The 19,287-nt window shown below is 39.7% G+C and overlaps 2 protein-coding genes across 2 annotated transcripts in view; both read left to right on the plus strand.

The window, feature by feature from the left end:
• LOC110456977 (vigilin-like) overlaps positions 1-16,287 on the plus strand; it is a 35,418-nt gene extending 19,131 nt beyond the window's left edge. Inside the window, exon 2 of the mRNA XM_021508058.1 lies at positions 14,090-16,287. Within this exon, the coding sequence (XP_021363733.1) occupies positions 14,090-16,282 (2,193 nt within the window). The 3' untranslated portion in view covers positions 16,283-16,287. The remainder of the gene's footprint in view (positions 1-14,089) is intronic.
• A 7-nt stretch (positions 16,288-16,294) lies between these two features.
• On the plus strand, positions 16,295-18,184 carry LOC110456961 (vigilin-like). The gene has a single exon (XM_021508031.1). The coding sequence runs from the start codon at positions 16,295-16,297 to the stop codon at positions 18,182-18,184; it is 1,890 nt and encodes a 629-aa protein (XP_021363706.1).
• The last annotated feature ends 1,103 nt before the right edge of the window (positions 18,185-19,287 follow it).

The raw sequence follows: 19,287 nt of genomic DNA on the forward strand, positions 1-19,287 counted from the left end.
TTCTCAGAAACTACTGGGCGGATAATCATGAAACTACACACATATACTCATTAGGGGGTCTAGGTGTGCAACAAGCTATTTTTATCTCGACCGGAAGTCCAAGATGGCCGCTATGAATTTTTGAAATTTTTGGGAATTTAAAATTTCTAAAGGTGTTCGCTAAGGTTAGCCAATGTCACCTATCCTATTTTACATGTTTTACATATATTTTCCAATGCATTCCAAATTTGGCATGTAGGTGTATGATGGTACCGCAAACACAACTATGACATCCGTTTTCTAATTAAACAAAATGGCCACCATATACTGGTTTCTGATTGGTCGAAGCTCCGTTGTAGTTCGATTTAGTTTAAATTTAGTATGTATGTGTAATATGGCATTGCAAACTCAACTGCGACATTTGTTTTCTAATTTGACAAAATGGCCACCATATACTGGGTTCTGATTGGTCCAAATATAGATGTTGTCTGATTGTCCCCGGAATCGGTACAAAAGGGTTTTGAGTGATGCCGAACACAATGGTAACAGTTTCGAGAAGGTCAGTTGCCATGGTAACGAAATTGGGGCCTCTGATTGGTCGAAATTTAAATGTTGTCTGATTCTGCCCAAAACTGATACATAAGGGTTTTGAGGGATTCCGAACACAATGGTAACAGTTTCAAAAAGCTCAGCTGCCATGGTAACGAAATGGACCCTCTGATTGGTCGAAATTTCGATGTTGTTTGATTCTACCCATATTTGGTACATAGGGGTTTTGAGGGATGCAGAAAACAATGGTAACAGTTTCGAAAATGTCAGTTGCCATGGTAATAAAATTGATGCCTTTTATTGGTCGAAATTTAGATTTTGTTTGATTCTGCCAAAGATTTTAAGTCCAACAGGGGTTGTTGGGGGACTTCTGTAACGGCCATCCGTTACAATTAGTACTAGTATACAATTGCTGTGCATGAAGATTTGGATACACAGGATTAACCTAGGTGATCATGACTGGCCTTATGTGTAAGGCCTTAATTGCTATGCATCTATCATTGAGAATCTTTTGCCATGATTGCAAAATTACTCAGATACTGAAGGGCGATTGTGCTTACGATATCGTATGGGCAGATTGGTCGAGTGGTTAACACTGGCCTTCCACGCAGGCGGCCGGGGTTCCATCCCCGAAGTCGTCGTACGCATGGAATATTCAGAGGAAGTGTTTTTTTCTCCTTCCCACACAACTTCAACAACCCAGGTGGAGTATAAATTGGTCTGGGGTGGATGCTGTAGTATCTGTGCTGAAGTGAGGTGACACTATAAATGATACCATTGGAAGCACAGTCTCACTACAAACAGAACACAATACATCTCCAGCACACAGATATTACTGGAGATATTAGCCTCGTGGTATAGGACTAGTCGTAAGCGCCTGATAGGGCAGCTCCTGCGAATTCCTGAAAGTTGTATTAATTGCTGTATATGCTAATTGTATTGATTGTATAAATTGTATATCTATGTTCTGTAAAGCACTTTTTCTAGCTAGATATGGCGCTATATCAGATGTCGTATATTACATGGTGTCTGTCATCTGTCAACTTTCCTGTAAAGTTCTTTTCCAACAAATTGTGTGAATTAAAATGATCTTGACCTGTATTGAATTTCTCAATGGAGGTTAGGGTAAACCTCCGGTCAGTTCAAATGGTTGGAGAATTCAAACACATTTTTTTAACAAAAAAAAGCAATAATTAACAATTCTGTCAAGTGAAAGTTGGAACGTTGGAACCCTCCTAACCCACATTTAGGATTCTTCAAACACAAAATTTGAGTTCTGAAATTACCGAATTGATCGATTTGTGATATTGGCAATGCAATAATAGCCTCACAAAACTCTCTTAAACTGATCTGTAAAATGGCCTTAGCCTGTATCTAGACCACAGAGGTCAAACAGGTCCGAAAACTTTGAACAACTTCTTCCGAACACTGTAAAGGCCTAGAGTCATGATATTGTGGTGGTAGCTTCCTCGGATGCAGCCAAACAAAGTTTATGATTAGAAATGACCTTGACCTATATTCAAGTCAAAAATGTCAAAAACTTCAATCAAACTCTTCTGAAAAATCTTAAGGCTGGAATCATGATATATGACCAGTAGGATGATTGGATGAAGCACTATGTGATTTGTTTTAATGAATGACCTTCCCCTGTATACAAGGTCTTTGAGTCAATTATGTCAAAAGTTCAAAAGTGTCAAAAAAATGTCACCCATCAACTTTTTAGGTCACCTGAGCTTTAGCTCAAGTGACCTATTGCTATCCGTTTTCGTCCGTCGTCGTCCGTCGTCCGTCGTCCGTCGTCCGTTAACATTTTACATTTCAAACTTAAAGTCAAGTTCTGCTGGGCCGATTGAACTGAAAGTTGGTAGGAATGATCGCCTCATGGTCCTGACAAAGTGTTGTTATTTTTCGGGTCGATCAGAAATCCAATATGGCCGCCACGGCCGCCATTTTGAAAACCTATTTCAAACTTAAAGTCAAGTTCTGCTGGACCGATTGAACTGAAAGTTGGTAGGAATGATCGCCTCATGGTCCTGACAAAGTGTTGTTATTTTTCGGGTCGATCAGAAATCCAATATGGCCGCCACGGCCGCCATTTTGAAAACCTATTTCAAACTTAAAGTCAAGTTCTGCTGGACCGATTGAACTGAAAGTTGGTAGGAATGATCGCCTCATGGTCCTGACAAAGTGTTGTTATTTTTCGGGTCGATCAGAAATCCAATATGGCCGCCACGGCCGCCATTTTGAAAACCTATTTCAAACTTAAAGTCAAGTTCTGCTGGACCGATTGAACTGAAAGTTGGTAGGAATGATCGCCTCATGGTCCTGACAAAGTGTTGTTATTTTTCGGGTCGATCAGAAATCCAATATGGCCGCCACGGCCGCCATTTTGAAAACCTATTTCAAACTTAAAGTCAAGTTCTGCTGGACCGATTGAACTGAAAGTTGGTAGGAATGATCGCCTCATGGTCCTGACAAAGTGTTGTTATTTTTCGGGTCGATCAGAAATCCAATATGGCCGCCACGGCCGCCATTTTGAAAACCTATTTCAAACTTAAAGTCAAGTTCTGCTGGACCGATTGAACTGAAAGTTGGTAGGAATGATCGCCTCATGGTCCTGACAAAGTGTTGTTATTTTTCGGGTCAATCAGAAATACAATTTGGCTGCCATGGCCGCTATTTTGCTACTAAGTTCTAATAGGCCGATCTCACTTAAAATTGGTCTAGGAATGATCAGCTCATGGTCCTGACAAAGTTAAGTTAACATTATACTATTTTTTACTCAAATTGGTACATATTTCAACAACAAAAATAAATACTGTAGACTCAGGTGACCGTTAAGGCCCATGGGCCTCTTGTTCTGTCTCACCAAAATAAGTGACACAGTTTAATGGAGGAATGACCCTGCAAATGGGACAAAAGAGCAGGGCCAAAAATAAAAATTTGGATACATTGCTTGAAGCTGGATGTGATGAGAATAATATACAAATGCCACCCATATAGTCATTTGGTCCTAAATCTATAACATAAAAATAGTGGAGGTGCACACCCTAAAACTGTGCAATTGCTGAACATAAAGAGACAAATACGAAAATTTGAACAGGATTGCATCCAGGCCCAGCCCCAACCTGTGAGCTACAAGCCCTTGAGGCATATAGAACTAGTTGAGATCCCCATCCCATGTAGAGAATAAAGAAACATGCTATCAGAATTGGTCTTAGGGTCTTCACCCAACCTTTATCTAGTTCTGCCCCTATGGACTTGGTCCTTAGTTCTTAGTCTCACAATCATTTAGCATGAGGAGACACACACAATGATGCTGCCAGGATTAGCTCAAGGGTCTGGTTCAGCCCCTATGGACTTGGTCCTTAGTTCTTAGTCTCACACTCATTTAGCATGAGGAGACACACACAATGATGCTTCCAGGATTAGCTCAAGGGTCTGGTTCAGCCCCTATGGACTTGGTCCTTAGTTCTTAGTCTCACAATCATTTAGCATGAGGAGACACACGCAATGATGCTTCCATGATTAGCCCAAAGGTCTGGTTCTGCCCCTATGGACTTCGTCCTTAGTTCTTAGTCTCACAGTCGTTTAGCGTGAGGGGACAAACAAAATGATGTTTCCATGATTAGCTCAAGGGGCTGGTTCTGCCCCTATGGACTTGTTTCTTAGTTCTTAGTCGTACAGTTGTTTAGCACGAGGAGACGCACACAATGATGTTTCCATGATTAGCTCAAGGGTCTGGTTCTGCCCCTATGGACTTGTTTCTTAGTTCTTAGTCGTACAGTTGTTTAGCACGAGGAGACACACACAATGATGTTTCCATGATTAGCTCAAGGGTCTGGTTCTGCCCCTATGGACTTGTTCCTTAGTTCTTAGTCTCACAGTCGTTTAGCATGAGGAGACACACACAATGATGTTTCCATGATTAGCTCAAGGGTCTGGATCTGCCCCTATGGACTTGTTCCTTAGTTCTTTAAGTCTCGAAATGGTTAAGCATGAGGAGACACACACAATGATGCTTCCATGATTAGCTCAAGGGTCTGGATCTGCCCCTATGAACTTGTTCTTTAAGTCTCGAAATGGTTAAGCATGAAGAGACACACACAATGATGCTTCCATGATTAGCTCAAGGGTCTGGATCTGCCCCTATGGACTTGTCTCTAGGTTATTAGTCTCACACTCATTTAGCACAAGGGGACAAACAATACATTGTTTTACTTTTAATAAGTACTTCATTTTAGCTGTTTCATTATCAATGTCAGTAATACAGGGGTTTTGGCCTCTATTTTAGCCAAACATCATCAGATGGTGGGCTATTCAAATCATCCTTCATCCTTCCATCTGGGCATCTTTTTGTTAGCAGTTATATCCTCAGAAATAACAGGAGGCGCAGTAATAAATCTACATGCGAGTCCTGGGTCCTGTTCCAATAGAATTCCATTTGACCAATACAATTTTTGAAAATTGATCACTGGAGGGGTCTTTCTCAAACTTCATTTAAGGGTCTCCCATGGTCCCTAGTTACACAAAACAAATTTTTGGAACTGATTAGAAAACCAAAATTGCCAACAGGCGGGCATTCTGAATTTAGGCAGTTAAATTTGTGGATGCTATGTCTCTGGAAAGGTCTTTCTCAAATTACGTATGAAGATCCCTCCTTTTAGTTACGTTTGTTGAGTTTTGGGATGGATCAGTAAACTGAGATAGCGGTCATATGGCCATCGCATTTTGAATTTTGAGAGTTTTAAATTGAAAGTGTTCTTTTCTAAGATTTCATGTAAAGTTACCCATGGTCCCTATTTACACATAACTAATTTTGGGACTGATCAGAAATTCTAGTTCACCTTCCAAAAAGGTAACTTCCTAAGAGAAATCCAACTAATTTTGCAAGTAAAAATGATCTTGATTTGTATCAAGGCCACAGGAGTCAAACTTGTCTTTAAACTTCAAACTGCTTGTGTTAAAGAATGGAAAAGCCTACAGTCATGATATAAGGCTTGTAGATAGAGTGTGATATTAGGCTTATAGATAGAGTGTGATATTAGGCTTGTAGATAGAGTGTGATATTAGGCTTGTAGAAAGAGTGCAACAAAGGTTGCCATATTGTTCTTGACCTGTATTCAATGTCACTGGGGTCAAATATGTGAAAAAACTTTAAACAACTTTGTTTGAAGAATGGAAAGCCTAGAATTAGGATATAAGGCTGGTAGTTTCCAAGGATAAAGCCGAACAAAATTTGTGAATGACCTTGGTATACGGAAGGTCACAGATTAGGGTTCAAATATGACAAAATCTACAACTTCTGAACAACTGACAGTTTTAGAGTCATTATATTTGGCCAGTAGCTTTCTGAGATGCAGCCCGAAAATTTTGTAAATAAAATGAAAATGAAAATGAAAATTTTGTAAATAAAATAAAATGCAAATATGACAAAATCTACAACTTCTGAACAACTGACAGTTTTAGAGTCATTATATTTGGCCAGTAGCTTTCTGAGATGGAGCCCGAAAATTTTGTAAATAAAATGACCTTGCATGACCTGATTAAACCTAACAAAATATGCAAATTAAAAAGTCCTTGACCTACATTCAAGGTCATGATCACAGGGGTCATATATGTCTAAAACTTCAATCGAAATGAATGACCTTTGTCAATATGCAAAGTCAACTGAGTCGATGGTTGTCATGTTGGTCCTTTATGTATTGTTTAAGGGTTTCAATGCGTTAAATCTTTTTTTTTAACCACTTTTGTACAAACAAGCCAAGGGTGATGATTCTTTGCACTAGCGTGCTCAGATAATATAATAATAATAATATACCTTTGATATAGCGCTCTATCTAGCTAACATTTAAGCCACTCTAAAGAGCTTTACAGTACATAGATATACAACTAATACAATTAGCATACATCAATACAATACATTTTTTAGTAATTCGCATGTGTGTATGCCTGTGTGTGTGTGTTGGAGATGTATTGTGTTCTGTTTGTAGCAGGACTGTGCTTCCAACGGCATCTCTTATAGTGCCACCTCACTTGAATGCTACATCACAGATACCGCAACATCCACCCCAGACTAATTTATACTCCACCTGGGTTGTTGGGGTGGTGTTGGCACGAGAAAAACACTTTCTCTGAATATCCATGTGAATGATGACTTCGGGGATCGAACCCTGGCTGACTGCATGGAAGGCCAGAGTGTTAACCACTCGACCAATCCGCCCATAAAAAGCTATCATTTCATATAAATGACTTTTTCCTGAAATCAGTATCACATGGGTCAAATGTGTTGAAAACTTGTAAAGCAACTTCTTAGTAACCTAAATACATATAGTGTGATAATATATTCTGCCAGTAGCTTGGTGGGATGAAGGGCTGTCATGTATACTGCACAAAAAGAGAAACGCATAATTAAATTATGCAATCAATAGCCTATGATATTTTGGAAAATTTGTACAAAATTTTATATCAATATGAAGGGACAAGTCTACTCTTTACAATACTGTAGAAGAAAAGTCTGTGTGACGTCACTCGTGTCATCAGTAGTTACTCAAAGTGGGATACCCGCGAAAAACAAAATGACACTTCAGTACCTGGTGTGGGCACCTTTTGCACAAATCCCCGACGGATTCTCCTTTGCATTGAATTCATCAGAACATTTATTCGCCTGAAGGGAATGTTTTTCCATTCTTGTGTTAATGCTGCGATCAACTGGGCGCAGTTAGTTGGGAGGTTTTGACGTTTCCTAATACGCCTGTCCAGCTCATCCCACAGATGCACAATGGGAGACATGTCGGGGCTATATGGGGGCCATTCCAGAGGCTGAACGTTGTTTGCCGTGAGAAAATCACGACAGACTCTGGCAACATGCGGTCGAGTGATATACCCTTTTTCTTCCGTCTGAGCAATACAGACAGAATCTCGACTCGTTGGTGAACATCACACTCCTCCATCGACGCATCCCAAACCTATTCGGGCCATGTCTGCGCATCCAGTCAAGACGCACTTGCCGCCTCTGTGGTGTCAGAGGTGGCCCGACATAGGGTCGGCGCGCAATGATTCTCTCGGCACCCAAGTGGTTCCTAGCAGTTTGAGGACTAATGGGTCTGCCATGAGTACCTAAGGTATGCGACGCAGTCTCTACAGCAGTCTTGAATCGGTTGCACAAGTGCGACAATCGAATCGCCCTGTCTTGTCGTGCGGTCGTTACACGCGGACGACCGCTCCTGGGACGATCGAAAACTAACCCAGTAGTACGGAAACGTGTACAGAGACAGTTAATTGTACACGGGCCAACACCAAACCTCCGTGCGACAGCAGTTTGGCTATGACCATCCATCAACATCGCGATTGCTCTACCCCTCGGAATTTGCGTTAAGTGTGACATCTCAGTCAATGGCGAAATCAAAATGCCAACGTGGAAAATTAATGTTGCTGAACTTAGAGTATCCGGCTTGGCTTGATCACGCCGCGTGATTTGGACAAAAGAAGCTCACAAAGTCACACAATGACATCGTCACACTTGGCTGATTTAAGGGTAGATTGTTGAGAAGGGAGATCGTTCTTGATGTAATACCTGACCAAATATTCCATTAATTCCTTACACTTAGGTGTACTGCAGGGGGGGGGGGGGGGGGGAACTTTGTGCGTTTCTTTTTTTGTTCAGTATATATTGAAATGAAAGACATTTCAACTGCGAGGTCAAAGTTAATTGTCAAATGTGTTGAAAACCTTTATATAACTTCTTCAAAACGCCCAATAGTCCTATGGTAATGACATTTTGCGATTAGCACACTATCAAGTTTTGGAAGTGAATAACCCTGTGCTTATGCCATCATGCATGGCATCCGTCGTCCGTCCAAACTAAATTTTGTCTGGAGCATCCTTAGGCTAAGGACATTCAATTTTGTATAAACGGTAGCTGTAGCCCTCCTGGGGACAGAGCGGTGGGGCCCATTAGGGGAAATAGAGGTAAAATCTTTGAAATCCTTCTTCTACCATAAAGATCAAGGTATTTTATCCAAATTTGGTCTGGAACATCCTTGGGCAAAGGACTCTCAATTCTGTATAAACCGGACCCCCCCTTGGGGCAGAGAGGTGGGTCCCAATAGGGGAAAAAGAGGTAAAAGCTTTGAAATCCTTCTTCTACCACACGGATGAAGGGATTTTATCCCAATTAGTTCTAGAGCATCCTTCTTGCAAGGTGACTCAATTTTGTATAAACGGTGAATGTGGCCCCCCCTAGGGGCAGAAGTGGGGCCCAATAGGGAAAATGGAGGTAAAATTTTGATATGCCTTCTTCTACCATAAGGATTAAGGGATTTTATCCTTATTTAGTCCAGAGCATCCTTGGGCCAAGGGTACTAAATTTTGTATAAACTGTGGGTGTGGTCCCTCTGGGGGCAGAGGGGTGGGTCTTAATAGGGGAAATAGAGGTAAAACCTTAAAAAATCCTTCTTCCACCATAAGGATGAAGGGATTTTATCCCAATTTGGTCTGGAGCATCCTTAGGCCAAGAGGACTCAACTTTGTTTAAACTGTGAGTTTGTACCCCCTGGGGGCAACGGGGTGGGTCCAATAGGGGAAATGGAGGTAAAATCTTTGACATATTCTTCTCGTACAATAGGGATAACTGGATTTTATCCTAATTTGGTCTTGAGCAGCCTTGGGCCAAGATGAATCAATTTTGTATAAACAGCGGGTGTGGCCCCTTTCGGTGCAGAGGGGCTGGGCTCAAAAGGGGAAATTGAGGTTTAAATCTTTAAAAGCCTTCTCCTTCTGTACCAATGGAGGGATTTTATCCAAGCTTGGCCTGGAGCATCCTTGGGCAAAGGCGACTTTATTTTGTATAAACATAAGGTGTGGCCCCTCTGCACTGTGTCCCCACAAAATCATTAAAATCCTACTCCTTCTGTACTGGTATTTTATCCACATTTGACCTGGAGTATCCTTTGGCAAAGGTGCTTAAATTTTGTATAAATGGAGGGTGTAGCCCTTCTGGGTGCAGAGTTGTGAGGCCCAATAGGGGAATTTGAGGTTTAAGTTTTAAAATCCTTCTTCCTCTGTACCATTTGAGGGATTTCATCCAACTTTGACCTGGAGCATCCTTGGGCAAAGAGGAATACATTTTGTATTTAAAACAGAGGGTGTGGATCCTCTGGGGCCAAATAGGGGAATTTAAGGTTTAAATCTTTAAAATCTTTCTTCTTCTGATCCATTGGAGGTATTTTATGTAATAAGAATAATTTCCCATGGTTGCTTTATTCTCCAGGTGAGCCATACAAGCCCTCTGGACCTCTTGTTGGCATAGGTAATGATTTTGAGCCTGTCGCTTTATATTTAGCTCACCTGCCAGAAGGGCAAGTGAGCTATGTCATGGTGCGGTGTCCGTCGTCTGTCCGTTGTCTGTCCTCATCGTCAACTTTTCCTTTAAACAACTTCTTCTGAAGAACAGACAGGCCTAGAGTCATGATATTTGGCTGAAAGCTTTGTTGGTAAGAGCCCAACAAAGTTTGAGAACGAAAATGACCTTGACCTACTTTCAAGGTCACAGGTGTCAAATGTGTCAAAACACCTTAAACGACTTCTTCTGAAGAACTGAAAGGTATAGAATCTTTATATTTGGCTGGTGCCTTCCTGGGATAGAGTCCAAAAAAGTTTGAGAATGAAAATTAGTTTGACCTACTTTCAAGGTCACAGGGGTCAAATATGTCAAATGCTTCAAATGACTTCTGAAGGACTGAAAGGTATAGAATCTTTATATTTGATTGATGGCTTCCTGGGATAGAGCCTGATAAAGTTTGAGAACGAAAATGACGTAGACCTACTTTCAAGGTCACAGGGGTCAAATATGTCAAAAACTTCAAACAACTTCTTCTGAAGAACTAAAAGGTATAGAATCTTCATATTTAGCTGATGGCTTCCTGGAATAGAGCCCAACAAAGTTTGAGAACAATAATGACCTTGACCTTCTTTCAAGGTCACAGTGGTCAAATGTGTCAAAACACCTTAAACGACTTCTTCTGAAGAACTGAAAGGTATAGAATCTTTATATTTGGCTGGTGCCTTCCTGGGATAGAGTCCAAAAAAGTTTGAGAATGAAAATTAGTTTGACCTACTTTCAAGGTCACAGGGGTCAAATATGTCAAATGCTTCAAATGACTTCTGAAGGACTGAAAGGTATAGAATCTTTATATTTGATTGATGGCTTCCTGGGATAGAGCCTGATAAAGTTTGAGAACGAAAATGACGTAGACCTACTTTCAAGGTCACAGGGGTCAAATATGTCAAAAACTTCAAACAACTTCTTCTGAAGAACTAAAAGGTATAGAATCTTCATATTTAGCTGATGGCTTCCTGGAATAGAGCCCAACAAAGTTTGAGAACAATAATGACCTTGACCTTCTTTCAAGGTCACAGTGGTCAAATGTGTCAAAACATCTTAAACGACTTCTTCTGAAGAACTGAAAGGTATAGAATCTTTATATTTGGCTGGTGCCTTCCTGGGATAGAGTCCAAAAAAGTTTGAAAATGAAAATTAGTTTGACCTACTTTCAAGGTCACAGTGGTCAAATATGTCAAATGCTTCAAATGACTTCTGAAGGACTGAAAGGTATAGAATCTTTATATTTGATTGATGTCTTCCTTGGATAGAGCCTGATAAAGTTTGAAAGCGAAAATGATGTAGACCTACTTTCAAGGTCACAGGGGTCAAATATGTCAAAAACTTCAAACAACTTCTTCTGAAGAACTAAAAGGTATAGAATCTTCATATCTGGTTGATGGCTTCCTGGGATGGAGCCCAACAAAGTTTGAGAACGAAAATGACCTTGACCTACTTTCAAGGTCACAGTGGTCAAATATGTCAAACCCTTCAAACGACTTCTTCTGAAGAAATAAAAGGTATAGAATCTTCATATTTGGCTGGTGGCTTTCTGGAATGGAGCCCAACAAAGTTTGAGAATGAAAATGACCTTGACTTTCTTTTAAGGTCACAGTGGTCAAATATGCCAAACTCTTTAAACAACTTATTCTGATGAACTAAAAGGTATAAAATCTTCATATTTGGCTGATGGTTTCCTGAGATTGAGCCTGGCAAAGTTTGAGAATTAAAAAATGACCTTGACCTTCATTCAAGGTCATAGAGGTCAAATATGTCAAAAACATCAAATGACTTATCATCTTAATAATCGAAAGGCATAAAATTATAATATTTGGCTGGTGAACTCCTGGGATAGAGCTCACCAAAATTTGCGAATGAAAATGACCTCAACCTACTTTAGACTAAAGGTTACAGAGGTCAACAACATTTTAAAGGATTCGTTCTTAAGAACTAAAAGGAATGGATCCATAAGATTTGGCTGGTAGCTTTTTGGAATAGAGCTATTCAATTTGAGAAGGAAAATGACATTGACCTACCTACAAGGTCACAGGGGAAAATATGTCAAGCAACTTCTGAAGAAGAATCAAAAAGCATAGAATCTTACAATAATATTTGGCTGGTAGTTTCAACAAATGGAACTGACAAACTGTGAGGGGAATATTTGTAGTGCAATATAATATTTAATGAGAATATTTTGCTAGGACTGCTTAAATAGTCAGGTGAGCGATACAGGCACTCTTGTTCCATTTAGCCTATTTGATCATTGTCCACAATTAAGGTTACAGATTAATAATAGTTGAGCGATACAGGCCCATTTGGTCTCTTATGCAGTGGTGCGGCGTCAAATGACCTTGACCAACTTTCAAGGTCACAGGGGTCAAATGTCTTAAAATCTTCAAAAAACTTCTTCTCAATAACCAAAAGGCCCTGAGTACTGATATTAGGCCTGTAACATGCTAGGATATAGGGCTACCAAGTCTGTTCAAATGAATGACCTTGACCCACTTTCAAGGTCACAGGGGTCAAATGTTGTAAAATCTTCAAAAGACTTCTTCTCAATAACCAAAATACCCAGGGTACTGATATTGGGCCTGTAGCATGCTGGGGTGAAGGGATACCAAGTTTGTTCAAATAAATGACCTTGACCCACTTTCAAGGTCACATGGGTCAAATATGTTGAAATCTTCAAACGACTTCTTCTCAATAACTAAAAGGCCAAGGGTACTGATATTTGGCCAGTAGCATGCTGAGATGAAGGGCTACAAAATTTGTTCAAATGAATGACCTTCACCTATATTCAAGGTCACAGGGTTCAAATATGTAAAAAACTTTAAACAACTTCTGTTCAATAACCAAAATGCCCAGGGTGATGATATTTGGCCAGTAGCATGCTGAGATGAAGGGCTACCAAGTTTGTTCAAATGTAGACCTTCACCCATATTCAAGGTCACAGGGTTGAAATATGTAAAAACCTTTAAACAACTTCTTCTGGATAACCAAAATGCCCAGGGTGGTGATATTTGGCCAGTAGCATACTAGGATCAAGGACTTCTATGTTTGTTAAAGTGAATGACTTTGACTTATATTCAAGGTCACAGGGGTCAAATTTGTTTATAATCTTTAAACGACCTCTTCTGAATAACCATGGGTCCCAGGATGTTGATACTTTGCAAGTTGCATCCTGAGATGAAAGGCTATAAAATGTGTTCGACTTTCAATCACTGGGGTGATATGTTTAAAAAAAAAATAACGGTCTTTTGAATGAATTTTAATCATAAATACTGATATTTTGCCTGTAGCTTTATTTTAGATCACTTTTAAGGTTACAAGTGTGAGATTTATACCAGATGAGCGATGCAGGCCCATTAGGCCTCTTGTTTTTTACTCAAATTGGTACATATTTCAACAACAAAAATAAATACTGTAGGACTCTGGTGACAGTTAAGGCCCATGGGCCTCTTGTTATGGTTAAAACCTGTTAAATCTATTTCTGGAATTTTTTAAAGTTCCTCTTGGATCACTTGTTAAAATACTCTTGACCCTTATGAGAATAAATCCCTCATTGACATCACTTCCAATTCTAAGGTAAAGGAAGAGCAAAGAAAGTAAAAGATACCCTTTTATTGATCTGACAAAGATTATTTGATGGTGGGTGCCAAGATCCTTCTAGGATCTCTTGTTTGTTTCCTCAGTATGAAGTGTTGCATCCTCAATACTCCAGGGGTTACGCTCACTTTCGCTCTCTACACCCCTGGAAAATGTCGTAGCAAAATAATCGAAGGCTCAGTGTGCTCCGCCTTGTTGATGAGACAAGATGACTAGTTTGATCCTTTCATCAAAAGAATCTGGCGGTCACGTAACGTTAAAAATTGCCAGGCTTTGAAGTCGGGCGTCTATCCCTTGTTATCTTCAAAGCCTAGTGATTGGTTAGTTTTATTTACCTGAGCCCAATCAAACAGCTATCTTCGTGCCTTCAATTTTGCTATGACATATTCCAGGGATGTAGAGAGCGAAAGTGAGTGTAGCCCCTGGATATCGAGGATGGAAGTGTTGTGATGGAAAATAAACATTGTTCTATCATGTTTGGTCATTATTGTAGGTATTAAGCAGTATTGATTTGACCCAAGATATTTCTCATCTGTGCTATAAACAGTAAGTAAACATCATTGTATCTTGTAGGTGTCCACTGGAAAGGATTCTATGGTACAGAAACACATTGATTTATATTTCATGGGCAGAGATGGCACCAACCTAAAAAGACTCAACTTAGAGTGTGAGATCAAGGTAAGGGATGGTTTTGTATCAGTGTCTGGCCCAGATGCTGAAGTTGTGGAAAATATAGCACAAAAAGTATCCCAGGAAGTTAAAACAATCATTAATCAAAGAGGTCTACCCTTTTTTGAAAAGGTGATGACAGACGAACAAGTGGAAATTCATAAAGAAATTTGTGCCAACTTCATTGGAGAAGGAGGAGAGAATGTCATGAGACTACGCTTAGAGACAGGGCTCAATTTTGAATATGAAATACCTTGTGCCGGACATATACTCATTTCAGGAACCAATGCTGAAGTGGTGAAGATAGTAACAGAAAAAATACAACAGGAAGTCCAAAGAATAAGGAACGAAAACATTCTACCCTTTTCTGAAAAGGTGGTGACGGATGAAGATGAAGCATTTCATAGCATGATTTGTGCAATGATCATTGGAAAAGAAGGAGAGAACTTAAGAAAACTATGCTTGGAGACAGGGCTCAATTTTGAATTGAAATCAAATAGCGTTGGCTACGTACTTGTCTCGGGGACTGATGCTGAAGTGGTGAAGAAAGCAACAGAAAGAATACAACAGGAAGTCCAAAGAATAAGGAACAAAAAAATTCTTCCCTTTTCTGAAAAGGTGATGACGGATGAGGATGAGGCATTTCATAGCCTGATTCATGGCTACATCATTGGAAAAGGAGGAGAGAACTTAAAAAAACTACGCTTGGAGACAGGGCTCAGTTTTGATTTGGAATTAGGTGACATTGGTCATGTACTTGTCTCGGGGACTGATGCTGAAGTGGTGAAGATAGCAACAGAAAGAATACAACAGGAAGTCCAAAGAATAAGGAACGAAAAAATTCTACCCTTTTCTGAAAAGGTGGTGACGGATGAGGATGAGGCATTTCATGTCTTTATATGTGGCAACATCATTGGAAAAGGAGGAGAAAACTTAAGAAAACTACGCTTGGAAACAGGGCTCAATTTTGATTTGGAAACAGATAATGTTGGTCATGTACTTGTCTTGGGGGCTGATGCTGAAGTGGTGAAGATAGCAACAGAAAGAATACAACAGGAAGTCCAAAGAATAAGGAACGAAAAAATTCTACCCTTTTCTGAAAAGCTGGTGACGGACGAGGATGAGGCATTTCATGACTATATATGTGGCAACATCATTGGAAAAGGAGGAGAAAACTTAAGAAAACTACACTTGGAAACAGGGCTCAATTTTGATTTGGAAACAGATAACGTTGGTCATGTACTTGTCTCGGGGGTTGATGCTGAAGTGGTGAAGAACGCAACAGAAAGAATACAACAGGAAGTCCAAAGAATAAGGAACGAAAAAATTCTACCCTTTTCTGAAAAGCTGGTGACGGACGAGGATGAGGCAATTCATGACTATATATGTGGCAACATCATTGGAAAAGGAGGAGAAAACTTAAACAAACTATGCTTGGAGACAGGGCTCAATTTTGGTTTAAAAATAGATGATGTTGGTCATATACTTGTCTTGGGGGCTGATGCTGAAGTGGTGAAGATAGCAACAGAAAGAATACAACAGGAAGTCCAAAGAATAAGGAACGAAAAAATTCTACCCTTTTCTGAAAAGCTGGTGACGGACGAGGATGAGGCAATTCATGACTATATATGTGGCAACATCATTGGAAAAGGAGGAGAAAACTTAAGAAAACTACGCTTGGAAACAGGGCTCAATTTTGAGTTGGAAACAGATAATGTTGGTCATATACTTGTCTTGGGGGCTGATACTGAAGTGGTGAAGATAGCAACAGAAAAAGTACAACAGGAAGTCCAAAGAATAAGAAACGAAAAAATTCTACCCTTTTCTGAAAAGGTGGTGACGGATGAGGATGAGGCATTTCATGACATGATTTGTGCAATGATCATTGGAAAAGGAGGAGAGAACTTAAGAAAACTACGCTTGGAAACAGGGCTCAATTTTGATTTGGAAACGGGTAATATTGGTCATATACTTGTCTTGGGGGCTGATACTGAAGTTGTGAAGATAGCAACAGAAAAAGTACAACAGGAAGTCCAAAGAATAAGAAACGAAAAAATTCTACCCTTTTCTGAAAAGGTGGTGACGGATGAGGATTAGGCATTTCATGACATGATTTGTGCAATGATCTTTGGAAAAGGAGGAGAGAACTTAAGAAAACTACGCCTTGAAACAGGGCTCAATTTTGATTTGGAAACGGGTAATATTGGTCATATACTTGTCTTGGGGGCTGATACTGAAGTTGTGAAGATAGCAACAGAAAAAGTACAACAGGAAGTCCAAAGAATAAGAAACGTCAAAATTCTACCCTTTTCTGAAAAGCTGGTGACGGACAAGGATGAGGCATTTCATGCCTTTATATGTGGCAACATCATTGGAAAAGGAGGAGAAAACTTAAGAAAACTACGCTTGGAAACAGGGCTCAATTTTGAGTTGGAAATAGATAATGTTGGTCATATACTTATCTTGGGGGCTGATACTGAAGTGGTGAAGATAGCAACAGAAAAAGTACAACAGGAAGTCCAAAAAATAAGGAACGAAAGATTCCTACCCTTTTCTGAAAAGGTGGTGACGGATGAGGATGAGGCATTTCATGACTGGATTTGTGGCAACATCATTGGAAAAAGAGGAGAGAACTTAAGAAAACTACGCTTGGAAACAGGGCTCAGTTTTGAGTTGGGAACAGGTAGTATTGGTCATATACTTGTCTTGGGGGCTGATGCGGAAGATGTGAAGATAGCAACAGAAAAACTACAACAGGAAGTCCAAAGAATAAGAAACGAAAAAATTCTACCCTTTTCTGAAAAGGTGGTGACGGATGAGGATGAGGCATTTCATGACATGATTTGTGCAATGATCTTTGGAAAAGGAGGAGAGAACTTAAGAAAACTACACCTGGAAACAGGGCTCAACTTTGATTTGGAAACGGGTAATGTTGGTCATATACTTGTCTTGGGGGCTGATACTGAAGTTGTGAAGATAGCAACAGAAAAAGTACAACTGGAAGTCCAAAGAATAAGAAACAAAAAAAATCTTTCCTTTTCTCAAAAGGTGGTGACGGATGAGGATGAGGCATTTCATGACATGATTTGTGGCAACATCATTGGAAAAGGAGGAGAGAACTTCAGAAAATTAATCTTGGAGACAGGGCTCAATTTTCTTTTGAGAACAGATAATGTTGGCTATGTACTTATCTTGGGGGCTGATGAAGAAGATGTGAAGATAGCAACAGAAAGAATACAACAGGAAGTCCAAAGAATAAGAAACCAAAAAATTCTACCCTTTTCTCAAAAGGTGGTGACGGATGAGGATGAGGCATTTCATGAAACAATTCGTGCAAAGATCATTGGAAAAGGAGGAGAGAACTTAAGAAAACTACACTTGGAGACCGGGCTCTATTTTGATTTGGAAACAGATAATGTTGGTCATATACTTGTCTTGGGGGCTGATGCTGAAGATGTTAAGATAGCAACAGAAAGAATACAACAGGAAGTCCAAAGAATAAGGAACGAAAACATTCTATCCTTTTCTGAAAAGGTGGTGACGGATGAGGATGAGGCATTTCATGACATGATTTGTGGCAACATCATTGGAAAAGAAGGAGAGAACTTCAGAAAATTAATCTTAGAGACAGGGATCAATTTTATTTTGAGAACAGATAATGTTGGCTATGTACTTATCTTGGGGGCTGACGCTGAAGTGGTGAAGATAGCAACAGAAAAAGTACAACAGGAAGTCCAAAGAATAAAGGGTGAAAAAACTCAACCTTTTACTGAAAAAGTGTTGACAGACGAACGTGAGGCAATTCATGACTGGATTTGTGGCAATATCATTGGAAAAGGAGGCGAGAACTTCAGAAAACTACGCTTGGAGACAGGGCTCAGTTTTGTTTTGAGAACAGATAATGTTGGTCATATACTTGTCTCAGGAACTGATGCTAAAGTGGTGAATATAGCAACAGAAAAGTTACAAGAAAAAGTCCAAAGGATAAAGGATTTATGAAAAGGTGTTGTTGAATGGTGTTCGGAATAATATAGAACATTCAAATATTTTTATTGGGAAAAAAGGGCTGTATTTTAAATTGGTCTTATTTCTGAAGAAATTAACGTGACTGTACCAATAATGGAACACTTAATTAGCTTAATTGGAATTTAACTAAACTACACGGCAGTATAATTCTTTTTGGCAATATTGTACAAATGGTGGGGCTGAGCGGCGGTGTCAAAAGGGGGACGCCCAATTTGGCTATATTGCTATAAACGACTTCTCCTGTAGAACTATGCACTGGATATCAATCATATTTGGTACGAAGCATTAATGGGAGGCGGAGATTCAAAATGTACAAATGATGGGGCTGATCCCCCCAGGGGGCCTAGGTGTGCCCCGCTAAAAAGGGTTATTTGGCTATATTGCTTTAAGCTGCTTCTTCTCTGGAACTAAGAGATGGATATCAATTTCTTCTGAATAACTAAGATGCTTAGGATAATGATATTTGGCCAGTAACATGCTTGGATAAAGGGCTACCAAGTTTGTTCAAAAGAATGACCTTTACTTTTATTTAAGGTCGCAGGGGTCAAATATGTTTAAAACCTTTAAACAACTTCTTCTAAATAACCAAGAGGCTTAGGATAATGGCAGTAGCACGCTGGGATGAAGGGCTACAAAGTTTGTTCAAATGAATGACCTTGACATATATTCAAGGTCACAGGGGTCAGATATGTTAAAAACCTTTAAACGACCTCTTAATAAGCAAAAGGCCAAGGGTGATGATATTTGGCTATTAACATGCGGAGATGAAGGACTACTAAGTGAATGACCTTCGCCTATATTCAAGGTCACAGTGGTCAGTATATATTTAAATCTTTAAATGATTGGTTCTGTATAACCAAAAGGTCCAGGGTAATGATATTTTGCCAGAAGCTTGCTTGGTTGAAAGACAATAAACTCTGTTCAACCTAACGTCCTAATTCTACATTCAAGGTCACAGGCATCATATGTTTAAATCTGTTAATAGGTTGTTATGAATCAAACACTGATATTCTGCCTGTAGCTGTATTTTAGTCCACTTTTAAGATTACAAGTGTGAGATTGATACCAGGTGAGCG

This window comes from Mizuhopecten yessoensis, unplaced genomic scaffold (genome assembly GCF_002113885.1).
Source record: "Mizuhopecten yessoensis strain PY_sf001 unplaced genomic scaffold, ASM211388v2 scaffold8989, whole genome shotgun sequence".
NCBI classification, from domain to species: domain Eukaryota; kingdom Metazoa; phylum Mollusca; class Bivalvia; order Pectinida; family Pectinidae; genus Mizuhopecten; species Mizuhopecten yessoensis.